This window comes from Falco naumanni, chromosome 2, assembly GCF_017639655.2.
Source record: "Falco naumanni isolate bFalNau1 chromosome 2, bFalNau1.pat, whole genome shotgun sequence".
NCBI lineage: Eukaryota > Metazoa > Chordata > Aves > Falconiformes > Falconidae > Falco > Falco naumanni.
In genome coordinates this window covers 15,716,232-15,728,466 of record NC_054055.1, presented here as the reverse complement: position 1 = coordinate 15,728,466, position 12,235 = coordinate 15,716,232, and the positions used below count along the sequence as shown (strand labels likewise).

Sequence of the window (12,235 nt, the reverse complement as noted above, 5' to 3'; positions counted from 1 at the left end):
TCATCCCAAAACAGAAAGGACAGTGCTCACTGGCCTTCCCTTCGGTTTCCAACTCTGTCCTTTATATTTTGCATCCAGATGAGGAATTATTAGTCATTGTGAGCTTATCTGTGCTAGCCATCATTAGTGTATCTTCACAATTGCCTGGTAAGTTTAGGGAAAATTGCTATGTTATTACCATTTAATATATAGCAATGGAAATTAAAGCCACAGTAACCCAGATTGTGCAGCTGTTTGGCAGTTTATAGGGTGACATGATCCTCTGAAGACTATAGGTATCTATGGCACGTACAGTTGGGGTTCAGATAATCAGGCAGGATCAGCAGACACATCTGGGAGCAAAGGGTCAATTTCTGTGCACCACCGAGGACTGTTCTTAACATGAGAAGGACTCAAGTTGTGGCAAGTCTGCAGCATGATCTGCTCTAGACTAGAATTAGAAGGGTATTTCAAAGTGGGAAGCAAGTTGCTTCTTCAAAGAAGCTGGATTGCCTGGAGGAAAGGCTGGGAAGGAAAAGTCAATCAAACTGCAGTTTGTGTTATTTGTTCTCTTGTGCTGCCACCCTAGAAGATGCAAAGGGGACTGATTTGTCTCCAGTATGGATCAAGAGAAAGGAAAATGATTTTGATCCATGGAAGTGGACAGATGCTTAGAAGAGCAACTGTGCACAGTACAGGTTCATGGCAGATGGCTGATGTGTAATCAGAAAGAAACCAATTAGGATGAATTGAGATAGATCAAAATCACCCTGGTGAAGGAACAGAGTTGAAGGCTCAGAGGTTTTGGAGACAAAGAGATGCTGGGGCAGGATGGCTACTGTCTTTGTGAGAGAAAAAAATCTCAGATGGCCCTATTTCACACATCCAGTTGGGCTTTGGAGAGCTTTGGTTAGTATTCTATAGCTCTTTGCATAGCTGTAATAGGGAGTATTAATAGCTGCTATCAGTCAGACCTGTAATCTCTAAGCCCCCTTCAGCTAGCTAAATGGTAGGAACAATTAAATACACCTCTGGGTGCCATGAGCTAGAAAAAATAGGAAGGTGCTGTTTTGGACAGGAGACTCCAAGGCAAGTCCTGGAGAACTCTATGAGGACGCCTTGAGGGCTACCTCCATGCAGTGGGGAGCCTGCAGGGTTCCCTGAGCTGCCTGTGCCCGTGTAGAGCAGCTCAGACAAATATCCTATCTCAGGCATGAAGGCAGTCCAGCAGTGCTTAGAGACTGGATCCGTAACGGAATGGAGTTAAACGGGCAGCCTTGCCTGTGGCATTGACAGCTCCTTGGATGCTTTTATTTGGAACCTTGGCATGGCGTGGTGGTAGATCTTTCATGTCTGTCTTAAACCAAAAAAAAAAAAAAAGAAGGTAGAAAACCACTCAAAGTGAAGTGCTTAAAAACCCCCAGTCGTTGTCCAGGGAAGATAGCTGATATCCACATGCTTCATCACATTGTGGGCTTCCCATCTCAGCCTGGACCTCAGCCTCTTCTAGTCAGCACCAGTGGGAATTTCTGGCCACTTTGTGTTCCCAGTTAAGTCTGTGGAAAGTAACAACAGAGCAGACTGTGTCACCCCAAGGCTGTAGCTGTGCTAGTGAATGGAAGAGCGGGAGGGCACGGCCTCCAAGGCTTGCACAAGGTACTTGTACTGCTGGACTGGGAGCACACTCCCCAGCTCAGTGTTCATCTCGGCTAGCGTGTGCTTACCCAGAGGCTGTTCCCAAGGACCAGCATGGTTATGACCAGCCTGGTCTGTAAGGTGAGGGTTTACCCGTATGGATATGGTCTGTGCCTTGTCAGAGAGTGACCACTGACTCATTTTATTCACTATTTATGGCTGCTGCCAAGAGCCCTGGTTCTGGTGGGAGTCTGTAAGGAGGTCTGCTGATCACCATTCTCCTGCCTGCATCCCCAAGGCTGCACCTGTCCTGTTCAACCGCCACCTTGGGTCTGTTCCCCAGCATAGACATCTTTCTGCTCTAGAAAGCATGGACCAAAGCCTGTTGAAATGAAAGACTTGTAGGGGAAAAAGGGTTAGGGGGAGTTGTTTTATACATAGTCAAACCAGCGATTTCCCTGCCCTAATCTCATTGTCTGAACTGCTTGAACCAATGTCACCAACTCTTTCCCAAATAGTTGCCTGAAGCAGACATTTGACAAGAGAATTCTTGCTTGAGGTGTTAATGTTTGACAATGGTACAAACACCTGAAGGAAAGTGTTGGACATCTTTACCTGCTGGCCATGCTGCCAGCTCTGCTCAGGATTACCCAGCCTGGAAATTTCTGTATCCTCCAAGTATTTGCTGCAGACTTTCCATCTCTTCCTAACAAATCATTAAATGGGATGGGTGGGGAATGAGCAGACAGCTACACAGTAAAACTCTAAGCTGAGCTTCTTTTTAGTTGACAGGCTGCAACAGATCTTTTCTTTAAAAGTCCCTTGTACAAAAATCTACAGGATGCTAACAGGTTTCACATTAATCCATATATTCCTAAAATGGCCTTATAATCAGTAGTTGCATACAATTCTGTTGAGACCAGTTGAATTTTACACTTCATGAATTCACCATTAAATACAAAAGAAAAATTAATGTGTCTTCATAGTAAGTTTATGTCCCCCAAAACTGGACTCTTTGAAAAAAAGCATCTGTTTCTTCAAAGATATTTGTGTAAATTACAGTTGGAATCAATGATCCTAAGGGTCTTTTTCAGCCTAAATGATTCTATTCTAAATCCTTCTTGCTTCTCTCAGCTTGAGAAGGGGTTTTATGCTTATGATTGATTGATTTCAGTGTGCATGTTTATGGCCCTTCTGTGTTACTCCTAGCGTACTGTCAATAATGAAAAAATATTAGGTGACTGAAGGTTTGGCTAAGATGACCCAGTTTATAAAAAATGCATGGCTTCTTTATTTAAATGCTTTCTCTATTCCTTATACTGAAGTACTTGGCATTGGTACGTTCACCTGAAGTTAAATATGAGATGATCAGAAGGGTATAGTGGAATTCTGATTGAAAAAAAATCATCAGGGAGAGAAAAGATAAGTGAGTCTTATCCAGGAGAACGATCTCGTATCCAGAAACTGAAAATAAGAAGCTGAGCATCTCCTGCAGTTCAAGCCTAGAGAATCATCTATACAGTAAAAAACTGCATCCTAACTTGTAGAAATAGGTCATAGGACTATAATAAAAAAGGAAGTGGGAAGATCTAATGGCAGGAAATAGGACTGCAAACAAAGGAAAAAATACAGAGCAAAAATGTAAAGATCCCTGTTTGTTGCATCTGCCCTCCTAGTTCCTGTGCAGAGGCCTCAAAGATGTTATATTTAATAGTTAAGGCCAATCTTGTCTCTTTTAGCATATTAAAGATTTGCGACATTAGGATTAAAGCTCTCGAAGCAGCTAGGATCAAAGCTTTTATAGCCAGTGTTGAAGTGCATATTCTAAATGCTTATAATTGCTAAATAGAAATTGATTTGGCATATTATATGCATCATAACTTACAGTAGAGTTAATTAATTGGCAGTTACATTTCTTCCTAGGTAGCCTATGGCACTTTTTGATTAATTTTTAAACAAATTTAGTTCAGATTTCCTATTTCTTAAGCCGTCTTTTTCTTTTTTTTTCCCCTCTTGTGTCCTAAATGGTATGCACTGAAAAAATATTCATGGGTCCTTTCTACATTATGATGATTTTGCATTCTGTAAGAAATTTATAAAGTAGTTGGACTCTACCTAGAACAGTTCTTTGCAAATAGAGAAATGAAAACTACTGACATTGCTTTGCGCCCTTGTCCTGAGTCACAAAGCAGCACACCAAGATGGGAGTCAGAGCCCACCTTGAATGTAGAAAGATGCAAGGGCTGAATCAGGGAACCGGGTCACTCCCTGACTGCAAGTTTCCTCGTAACAGCCAGTTTGCTGGAAATACTTCCAGCTTGAGACATACTGTGCTGCCCCCACAGTATGCGCCCATTAAGATACTGAGAGATTTGTTACTGATTTTAGCAAAACAGCCTCTATTTGTGATAAAGAGTAAATGTTTCACATCTGCAGATTTTCTTCTTTTCTCCAATTCAGATGGGCAGCTGGGTTTTATAGCTCTGATTTGGAATATTCAACAGCCCCCTGAAAATGTAATGAACAGAAATGTGCAGGGGCACAAACTACAGTGAACATTTTGCAGTAAGAACATGTGGGGGGCTTTTTTTTTTCTCACACAAATGATTTGACAATGTGATTTCTCTGATAAAATGAACTTTAAATACCTTCAGCTGTATTTTTAGCTGACTTCCCCCAAACTGTATTTTAGTAAGTATATTTTAAATAATGTCTAATAAAAATCCCACTTACACACTATACTGGTGTATCTACTTCTGTAAATAATATCACCTTTCAGGATTTAACAGTAACGTTATTTTCATTAACTGAAGATCTTCCGTTTGTCTGTTTTCTTTTGGGGAGGACAGCAATTCTTTATTTGGGTTTTGTTGTGTATTGAGACTGTAATGTTGTATTTTTGGAAAGCAATTCATATAGTAAGACCATCGTTTTTTGAAAATGATCATCAGTCTGCAGTGCTCTGAAATCCAGATTCACAAGGAGAGAAAATTAGTCTTTATAAGCAATTTAGAGCTTCGTATTTTCTGGATTTATTGCTCTGTTGCATTGATTTGTGTTTGTTATGATTTTCTGTAGGTTGGGGAAAGGCCTGCAAAAGATGAATTTTGCCCTCCACCATATACTCATTACGAGGTCCCACCAAGTTTTTATCGATCTGCCATGATACTCAAGCCACAGTTAGGACTGGGTGCAGTGTCCAGGTTACCATCTGCAAAGAGCAGGATTCTAATTGCAAGTCAAAGATCCTCAGGTAGCTGTCTCCATCAGCAAGGAGAAATAACCAGTGCTCCCAGCCTCTATCATCCAGATGCTTCAGGTAAGTATGAACTTCTTTTCCTTTCCTTTAACTGTAGTCACTAATAAGATTCTGTATTTTTCAGCCAGAAATATCATAAAATGAACAACATCTTGACCCGATACTACAAAGCTCCAACAGCACTCTTTGAGGAGCGTCTTTTTACCCTGCAGCAAGGCTGTCTAAGGAATCTGGGGCTTGCACAAAGGTTGTTTAAGAGGTCGTTGCCAAAGAAGGAGAATCAATTTCAGTAATAATTCTCATTGTGCTCCTTTTTATCTTCCTCCTCCTTGTAAATGCCTAAAAAATCTTTGCTTTTGTCCTGCGGAGGATAATGGGACATTTTCTTCCATTATGAAGACTCTGTTGTTCTATCTGAATATGATGTTCCCTACCATGTTGTGCTCTGAAAGCCTGGGCAGCATTCAGATGTGCCAGCAGAGATCGTGATTCTCTGAAGCCGTGGTATACTCCTTTTTGGATACAACATTGGTAGTACCTTTTTCTTCCCAGTTACTGCCCAGCTCAGTGTGACCCTGGGCAGAATTACAGGGGAGGGAAAAGCAAGAGAAGAGTCAGAAGGAAAAGTGTGCAATGCCACAAGGCAGAGATTATAATTACTTCTACAGGACACTATTTGGTAGCCTGGAAAAGCTTGAAGGTTTTAACAACGTACATTTAAACAGCAGCAAGTTCAGAGATAATTGAAAATCAGTCATTGCCAGAGTGAAACATAGCAGCTGTTTAGTAGTGTACAAGTCTTCAGAGTTTTTGAAAAATAGTCAGAAGGGATAAAGTTAAGGCATGACTTGGCGTGTGGTCCCTCCTCTTGCCCCAGGATGGGATTCCTCCTAATAGATGTTTATTTAACCTGTTCATGAAAAGCTATTTATAAAAACCTTCAATATGAGATCCTGCAGCCTCTGAAAGCAGGCTGCTCCAATGCATTACCTACTTGCAAGTTAAAAGTTTTCCCTAGTCTTTTGCCTAATCCCCTTTGTTGCAATTTTCTTCCTTTTCTGTCTGGAGTGGATGTGGGGTGTTGTCCTCTTTGCAGGTATTTAAAAACTATTACTCTTTCTCCCCAGCGTCTGTTTCACCATACTAAGCTGCAGAAGAAATGTAAAGAAAATTAGAATGGAAATGGGCCAGACTGTCTTGACATACCCTGAGAAGACAGTATCAGTCAGTAGTACAGGTGGCCAGGATTTGGGGTTTATCAGAAAATCAAGGTTCTCTGTAATACAGTGCATCTTGCCACTATCCTTTACTATCTGACCCTGCATCTGGAGTTTATTTATGTTGATGCCATTAGCAGAAGCTGACCATGCTGTGTGTGACTTCTGAGACATTCCAAGATTGCACACTGGGTAGTAAATACCAATTCAGCCCTGTAAGTTGAGTTCAGTCAGCACTAAATGTGGGAATACAGGTGCAGAGAGCAATTGGATCATATTTTCCATTTAAATGAAACTGCAAGAGGCTGCAAGTTCAGGTTATAAGTAGGGTAAGTCCTTCTGTAACAGGAACCAGTTTGAGAGATAGATATGAAAGGAATATCTGAACAGGGCTTACTAACAAATCCACTGTCTTTTCTGGTCCTCAGAAACAAATGTTGTCTTGATTTTTATTCATCCATCCATCATCCATATTATCCTACATCATTGATGACTGCAGACGTGGCTTTTCCTTAGCCATTTTTAATCTATATAGGAACTTGTCTTATATGTATTAGTTTACTGTCTTCCTATATTATGTGGCATTCTAAATTCTAAACAGTATCAGCTGATCAGGCCTATTTGTTGTCTGTAATACTGCTTTTAAAAATGCCAGTGCATGAGAAATCTACATGAGGAAATTGCACTAGCTGTTAGTGCGATTCCTATTCCACTAAAGTTTATTTCCTAAAGTTTTCCTATTTCTCAAAAGCTGGGTTTTTTTGATCTTATCACTGAATATTTTTTGGACCTTGTCTACTTTGGAGGTCAAATTTAATTCATAGCTCTCCATTATTTCCTTCCTACAACTGTTATTTTGTTTGTTTCTCTCTGGTCTATTGATACCTCACTGTTTCAAAGATGCTATTAAAGATAACTCATGGTAGTCCAATAATCGGTCTGCCATCTCTTTCAGGATCCTCAAGTGTGTCTCATCTGGTCTTTGGGCTCTGACGGGTTTTATTGATTTTAAATTACCCAAGACTTGTTCTGGAGAGGTTGCTAATGTCTCCAGTTTTTCACTGTTCACCCCAGGACACATTATTTTCACTTCTGGCATCTCACCTTCCATTTTCCTTGTGAGATGAAGAACGTGTTTAATTTTTCTGCAACATGTTATTCTGTCACAAAATATTCCTTACTTCTCTCTGTTGATTCAATGCCTCCCCTTATTATCTTGCATCAGTTTCTGATATCCTATATTATATATATTAATTACTTTACATTCTTTTATTTTTGGCATTTTATTTCCCAATTATCCATTCAAGATTAGCTTATCACAGAAGGGTCAGGCTTGGAAGGGACCTCTGGGGATCATCTAGTCCAACCCCCTGCTAAAGCAGGTTCTCCTGGAGCAGCTTGCACAGAGTCACATCCAGGCAGGTTTTGAATGTCTCCAGAGAAGGAGACTCCACAGCCTCTCTGGGCAGCCTGCTCCAGTCTCTGTCACCCTCAAAGCAAAGAAGCTCTTCCTCATATTCAGATGGAACTGGGCACCACTGAAAAGAGCCTGGCCCCATCCTCCTGACACTCGTCCTCAAGGTGTTTGTAGACATTTATGAGATCCCCTCTTGGTCTTCTCCAGGCTACACAGGCCCAGCTCTCTCAGCCTTTCCTGATCAGGAATATGCTCCAGTCCCTTCATCTTTGCATCCCTCCTGCCGTAGTTCCCCAACTCTCTTGAACTGGGGAGCCCAGCACTGGACACAGCACTCCGGATGTGGCCTCACCAGGGCAGAGCAGAGGGGCAGGAGAACCTCCCTCCACCTGCTGGCCATGCTTCTCCTGATGCACCCCAGGGTCCCACTGGCTGCCTTGGCTACCAGGGCACGCTGCTGGCTCACGGGCAACTTCTTGTCCACCAGAACTGCCAGGTACTTCTCCGCAGAGCTGCTTTCCAGCAGGCCAACCCCTCACCTGTGCTGCTGCGTGGGGTTGTTCCTCCCCAGGTGCAGGACCTTACACTTGTCTTTGTGGAACTTCATTTTGTTCCTTTCTGCCCAACTGTCCAGGTCTTGCTGAATGGCAGCACAGCCTTATGGTGCATCAACCACTCCTCTTTGTTCTGTATCATCAGCAAACTTGCTGAGGGTACACTCAGTTCCTACATCCAGGTCATTGATAAGTTGTTACAAAAATTTGATATTACCACCTTTTTCTTGTCCAAAGCATTTTTCCTTTTGTACCTCAAATTACTTAATCTTTCTTACAGCAATGTATAACTTCATAGGTCAGCATGTCAGTCTTTTTGTCTCTTAATAATGCCTTTTGAGAGGAGTAAGTTGCTCATGAAAAGAGGCTGAAGTGACAGCAAATAGGACAAGACTGGCATAGGAGTGGAAGGGCAGCAGAGAACTGGTTCTTGTGGCTGTGTCAATGCCATTGCACAATCACAGACCAGAGAAGGGTCCCTCGTTGCCATGGAGTGGCTGGATGGGAGCTGTCTGGCATGCCAGAGCTGGTGTGGGGCTGACTGGAGGGGCTCAGGGTAGGGCCAGGCACCATCTAGCCAATTGTTTTAAGGTACACAACACCATTTTAAACCTCTTTCCCTTAATTTGGCAGTTAGTTGTGGTATTAAACTTTAATCCGCATTATTGATTTTGATGCAATATTTGAGAAACAGGATTAAATGAAGCTTCGATAGAGTCATATTTATAAATGTAAGCAAGTGAAATGCATGCACATATGGTCAGCATACTGGAAGTCGAGCCAGTAAAACCCTTGCTCATGGGTGTTGTGGGGTGTGAGGGCTTGGCTGACTTAGCAAAAGCGGCTGGGGACTACGAGGTATTTTTCTCTCAAGGATGCCAATCCTGCCTTCAAAACTGCTAACCAGCATCTCTTGCACCTCAGTCCTGAGCTTTTAATCCAGTTTCTGAGCCTAGTGATTTCAGTCCTGCCCTGGGGTAATGGAAGCAGAAGGATCTGCCATCCCTTGACAAAGTGTGAGATACACGGAGCCCCACAGAGGCTTTTAAACTGAAATCGCCATAGCACAGTATCGAGGACAACAGCAGTGCCTCATAATGAGGATTTTATTCCCCTTTGCCACGCCATTCATAATGTAGCAGTCTGTTTAAGCAGCACTGATAAGATGAGTGGTTTGGCCCGTGTATAATACTAATATTCATAAAACTGACTCTAAAGTAATTGATAATTAAATCCCCGAACTGCTGTGATAGACTGCAAGTACATTAAGGGTTTTGTTAGTTTTAAGACACGCCAAGTAGAAAGTAAAATAATAATGAATGATTCCATAAGTGTGATCTCCAAGTGTGATGCCTGTAATGTGACTGGAGCAGTGATCCTTCTTTGTCTGTAGGACATGGCACGCGTGTTGGCATTGGCTGCAAGTTCCTTATTAAGCAGTGCTGCTCCTTAGGTGATGCTTTGCCTCAGGTAATTCAGGCAAGCAACTGGACTGTACGAAAAAGCGTTCTGCACTCTAGGTAAGATAGGAAGTCATTGAACTGTGATGTATTTAAATGTGCAGTAGTGTCTCTGAAAGCTTAACGTTTGTTTATTTCATGTAAATTGACTCTGCTCTTTCTGTGAGAAACTTGTAATTCAAAACAAGCATTGAAGGATACTGTGTCTATAACATATAAATGATGAATATGTTTTCCTTGATTATAAAGACTCCTTGGAGCAAACATGTTAGGATTTGCATTAATTAGCTGATTAGTTTGAAGGGATTAATGTCTGATTTTGAAAATTATAACAGAGATCTCATCATTAAAACTTCACTTAATACTACATTTTCCAGTAGTATTTATGGTATTTTTTTCTCAAAGAGTAAGTTAATGAGATGTTGTTTCCTTATGACTTCTCTGTGTATCAAATTTGTCAGTTGTGAGGGTCTAGTGGTTCCTCTCATTTCGAAGCAAGTCAGCTCTTGTTAAAGATACAATTTATGTATGAATCAGGACAGCATTGTTTCTGTTTAATCAAACACACATAGATTTATGAATTTATTTGTGTCTTTGCATATGTGCAGTGTATTCCATCATGAATGCTACAATATGTCTACACATTTCTCATGGTAGGAAAGCTTTGCTTTCATGTTTATTCTCAGGAATACCTAATACTTGAATGAGTAAATTAGATTTGGTGACAGAAAATGGGTTTTGATGTTATGTTGCATTACTGCTACACTGGCTGTGTGCTTATTTTATAGGTTTGCAGTTTGAGGTACTTGGATTTGAGCTGGCAAACTTCTTAACTGTTTAAGGAAGGAGGTGACAAGGGGAGAATTTGGAGAGGAAAATATTATTCGGAGGAATATCCTCCACTAATCTGAAGGTTTTCAGTTGCCATTGTCTGCTTTGTTTGGGAGAGCAATTTGGCTGTATTTCATAAAGAAGAGTGCTTCAAAAGGAGACACACACTTCATCAAGTTTTGCTAAGGAAATTGCCACATACTTGAGTCTTAGCCATATGCCACCTCTCTGCTCCCAACAATTAATGTATTTTCAAAGAACCAAAATGTATGAGAAGGGTTGTCTATATGACTGTTGTAGCAAATTGTCAGTCATAAGAATGGTATCAGTAACAATTTGGGTGCAGCAGCAGGCAAATGCTTCATACCCTACCTGCACCCTGGCAAGAGCCAAGTATTATTGCTGGATGGGTACCTGCAGTGCTTCTGAGGAGTTGATGAGCAGCGGGTGTGTTGTGGCTCCAGTGCAAAGAGAAGTCTTCTTGCTGCTTTGGGCTTTCCGTGGAAAATGCAGTGAGTGTAGCTAAGGCACTGACAATTCCTGTGCTGGAAGTTTCTGTGAGATGCTGCTGCTTTGCACATCAGCTACAAGGCAAAGATGGACATTTGTGGTTTGAATGAAGTGCGAGTTGACAAATTCTTGGGGTGGTGAAAAAGTGCTAACCAGCCTTGGGTTGCCTGGAAGCTGGAAAGGCACAGAGCTGCTTTTGGGGACTTCTAAATCTGAATCAGGAGGACATGAATATTTCCTACCATATGATGGTGGACTGGCCAGTCAGAAGTTAATTGATGTTCAGCAGTGACAACTGTTTTGTCTTTGGAAATTAACTGTCCCAGGTTCGACAGTACTTGGATAAGAGACCATCAGGGGAGCTCAGCACAACATGCTCACTGCTGTTTAGCTGTACATCTTTAAAGCCTCTGTTTTAAAACCCCTTTCCTCAGTTCTTGTTCAGAGATAAGTCATTGTGTCTATAACAGGGAAGTGGCAACAGAACGGGTTTCTTACTTCCGCAGTTTGGTTTTAATCTGCAAAGATATCGCTGACTGGTTTATCTCTGAGGTGGGTAACTCTGCTTGGATTATCTCTTGACTAATTCAGTGACCTTGCAGGTAACAACCATGCCCCAGATGAAATGAGAATAATGATGTTCAGAGCATCCTATAAAAGAAAGTAAGCTTTCTGAGAGAAAATAACACCTAATGGTTAAAGTTTTAATGGAAATGCTTGTCAAAAAAAAACACAACAAACCCTACGAAAAACTCCACCACAGGAAAACAGAGGCTTGCCAAGGATCCCTGAATCACTAGCAGAGTTTAAGTCCTCTTCTGAACTGCTACTTTTTTTCATAAGAACGTATCTGTGTAGTTCCTTTCTTTGATTTTTTCATTCATTTCAGCTAAAACCTATTTCAGATTTCACAGAGAAGTCACATGAAAGTTGCTTATACATGTGCATGGAGATGCAATTCATGTGCAGCAGGCATGCCTAAGACATCTAGTTCAGACTTTTCTGAAGGCTCCCAGGCACATCTGGTTTGTGTCAATCAGTTGCTACCTCAAAATATTTTCATGTTTCTAGATGGGAACAGCTTGAAGCATCATAGAAAATCGCTTGTGTGCAGTACAGACAATACTTAATTCTATAATTAGCTTCAGGCAGTGAGACAGCTGGAAAGATTTTTTTTTTGCCAGTTTTTTAAGCTTATTTTGGCAGATTTTTATTAAAGTGAAAGCTTCTCATTAAAATAATTTTTGTTTTGAACTCCCAGACCTTGTTTGCAGGAGTGCTTCTATACTTCTAAGAAACAGAAATAAAGGAAGACCATCCATCGTAAAACTTGATGATATTTAGAACAGAAAATAGATACAATAGGCTGACGT

General features: G+C 41.2%; 1 protein-coding gene across 1 annotated transcript in view; it reads left to right on the top strand.

Moving 5' to 3' along the window:
• The window catches only part of MTUS2 (microtubule associated scaffold protein 2), a 317,018-nt gene that overhangs the window by 118,885 nt on the left and 185,898 nt on the right, over positions 1-12,235 (top strand). The window contains exon 4 of the mRNA XM_040584399.1: positions 4,693-4,933. Within this exon, the coding sequence (XP_040440333.1) occupies positions 4,693-4,933 (241 nt within the window). The remainder of the gene's footprint in view (positions 1-4,692; positions 4,934-12,235) is intronic.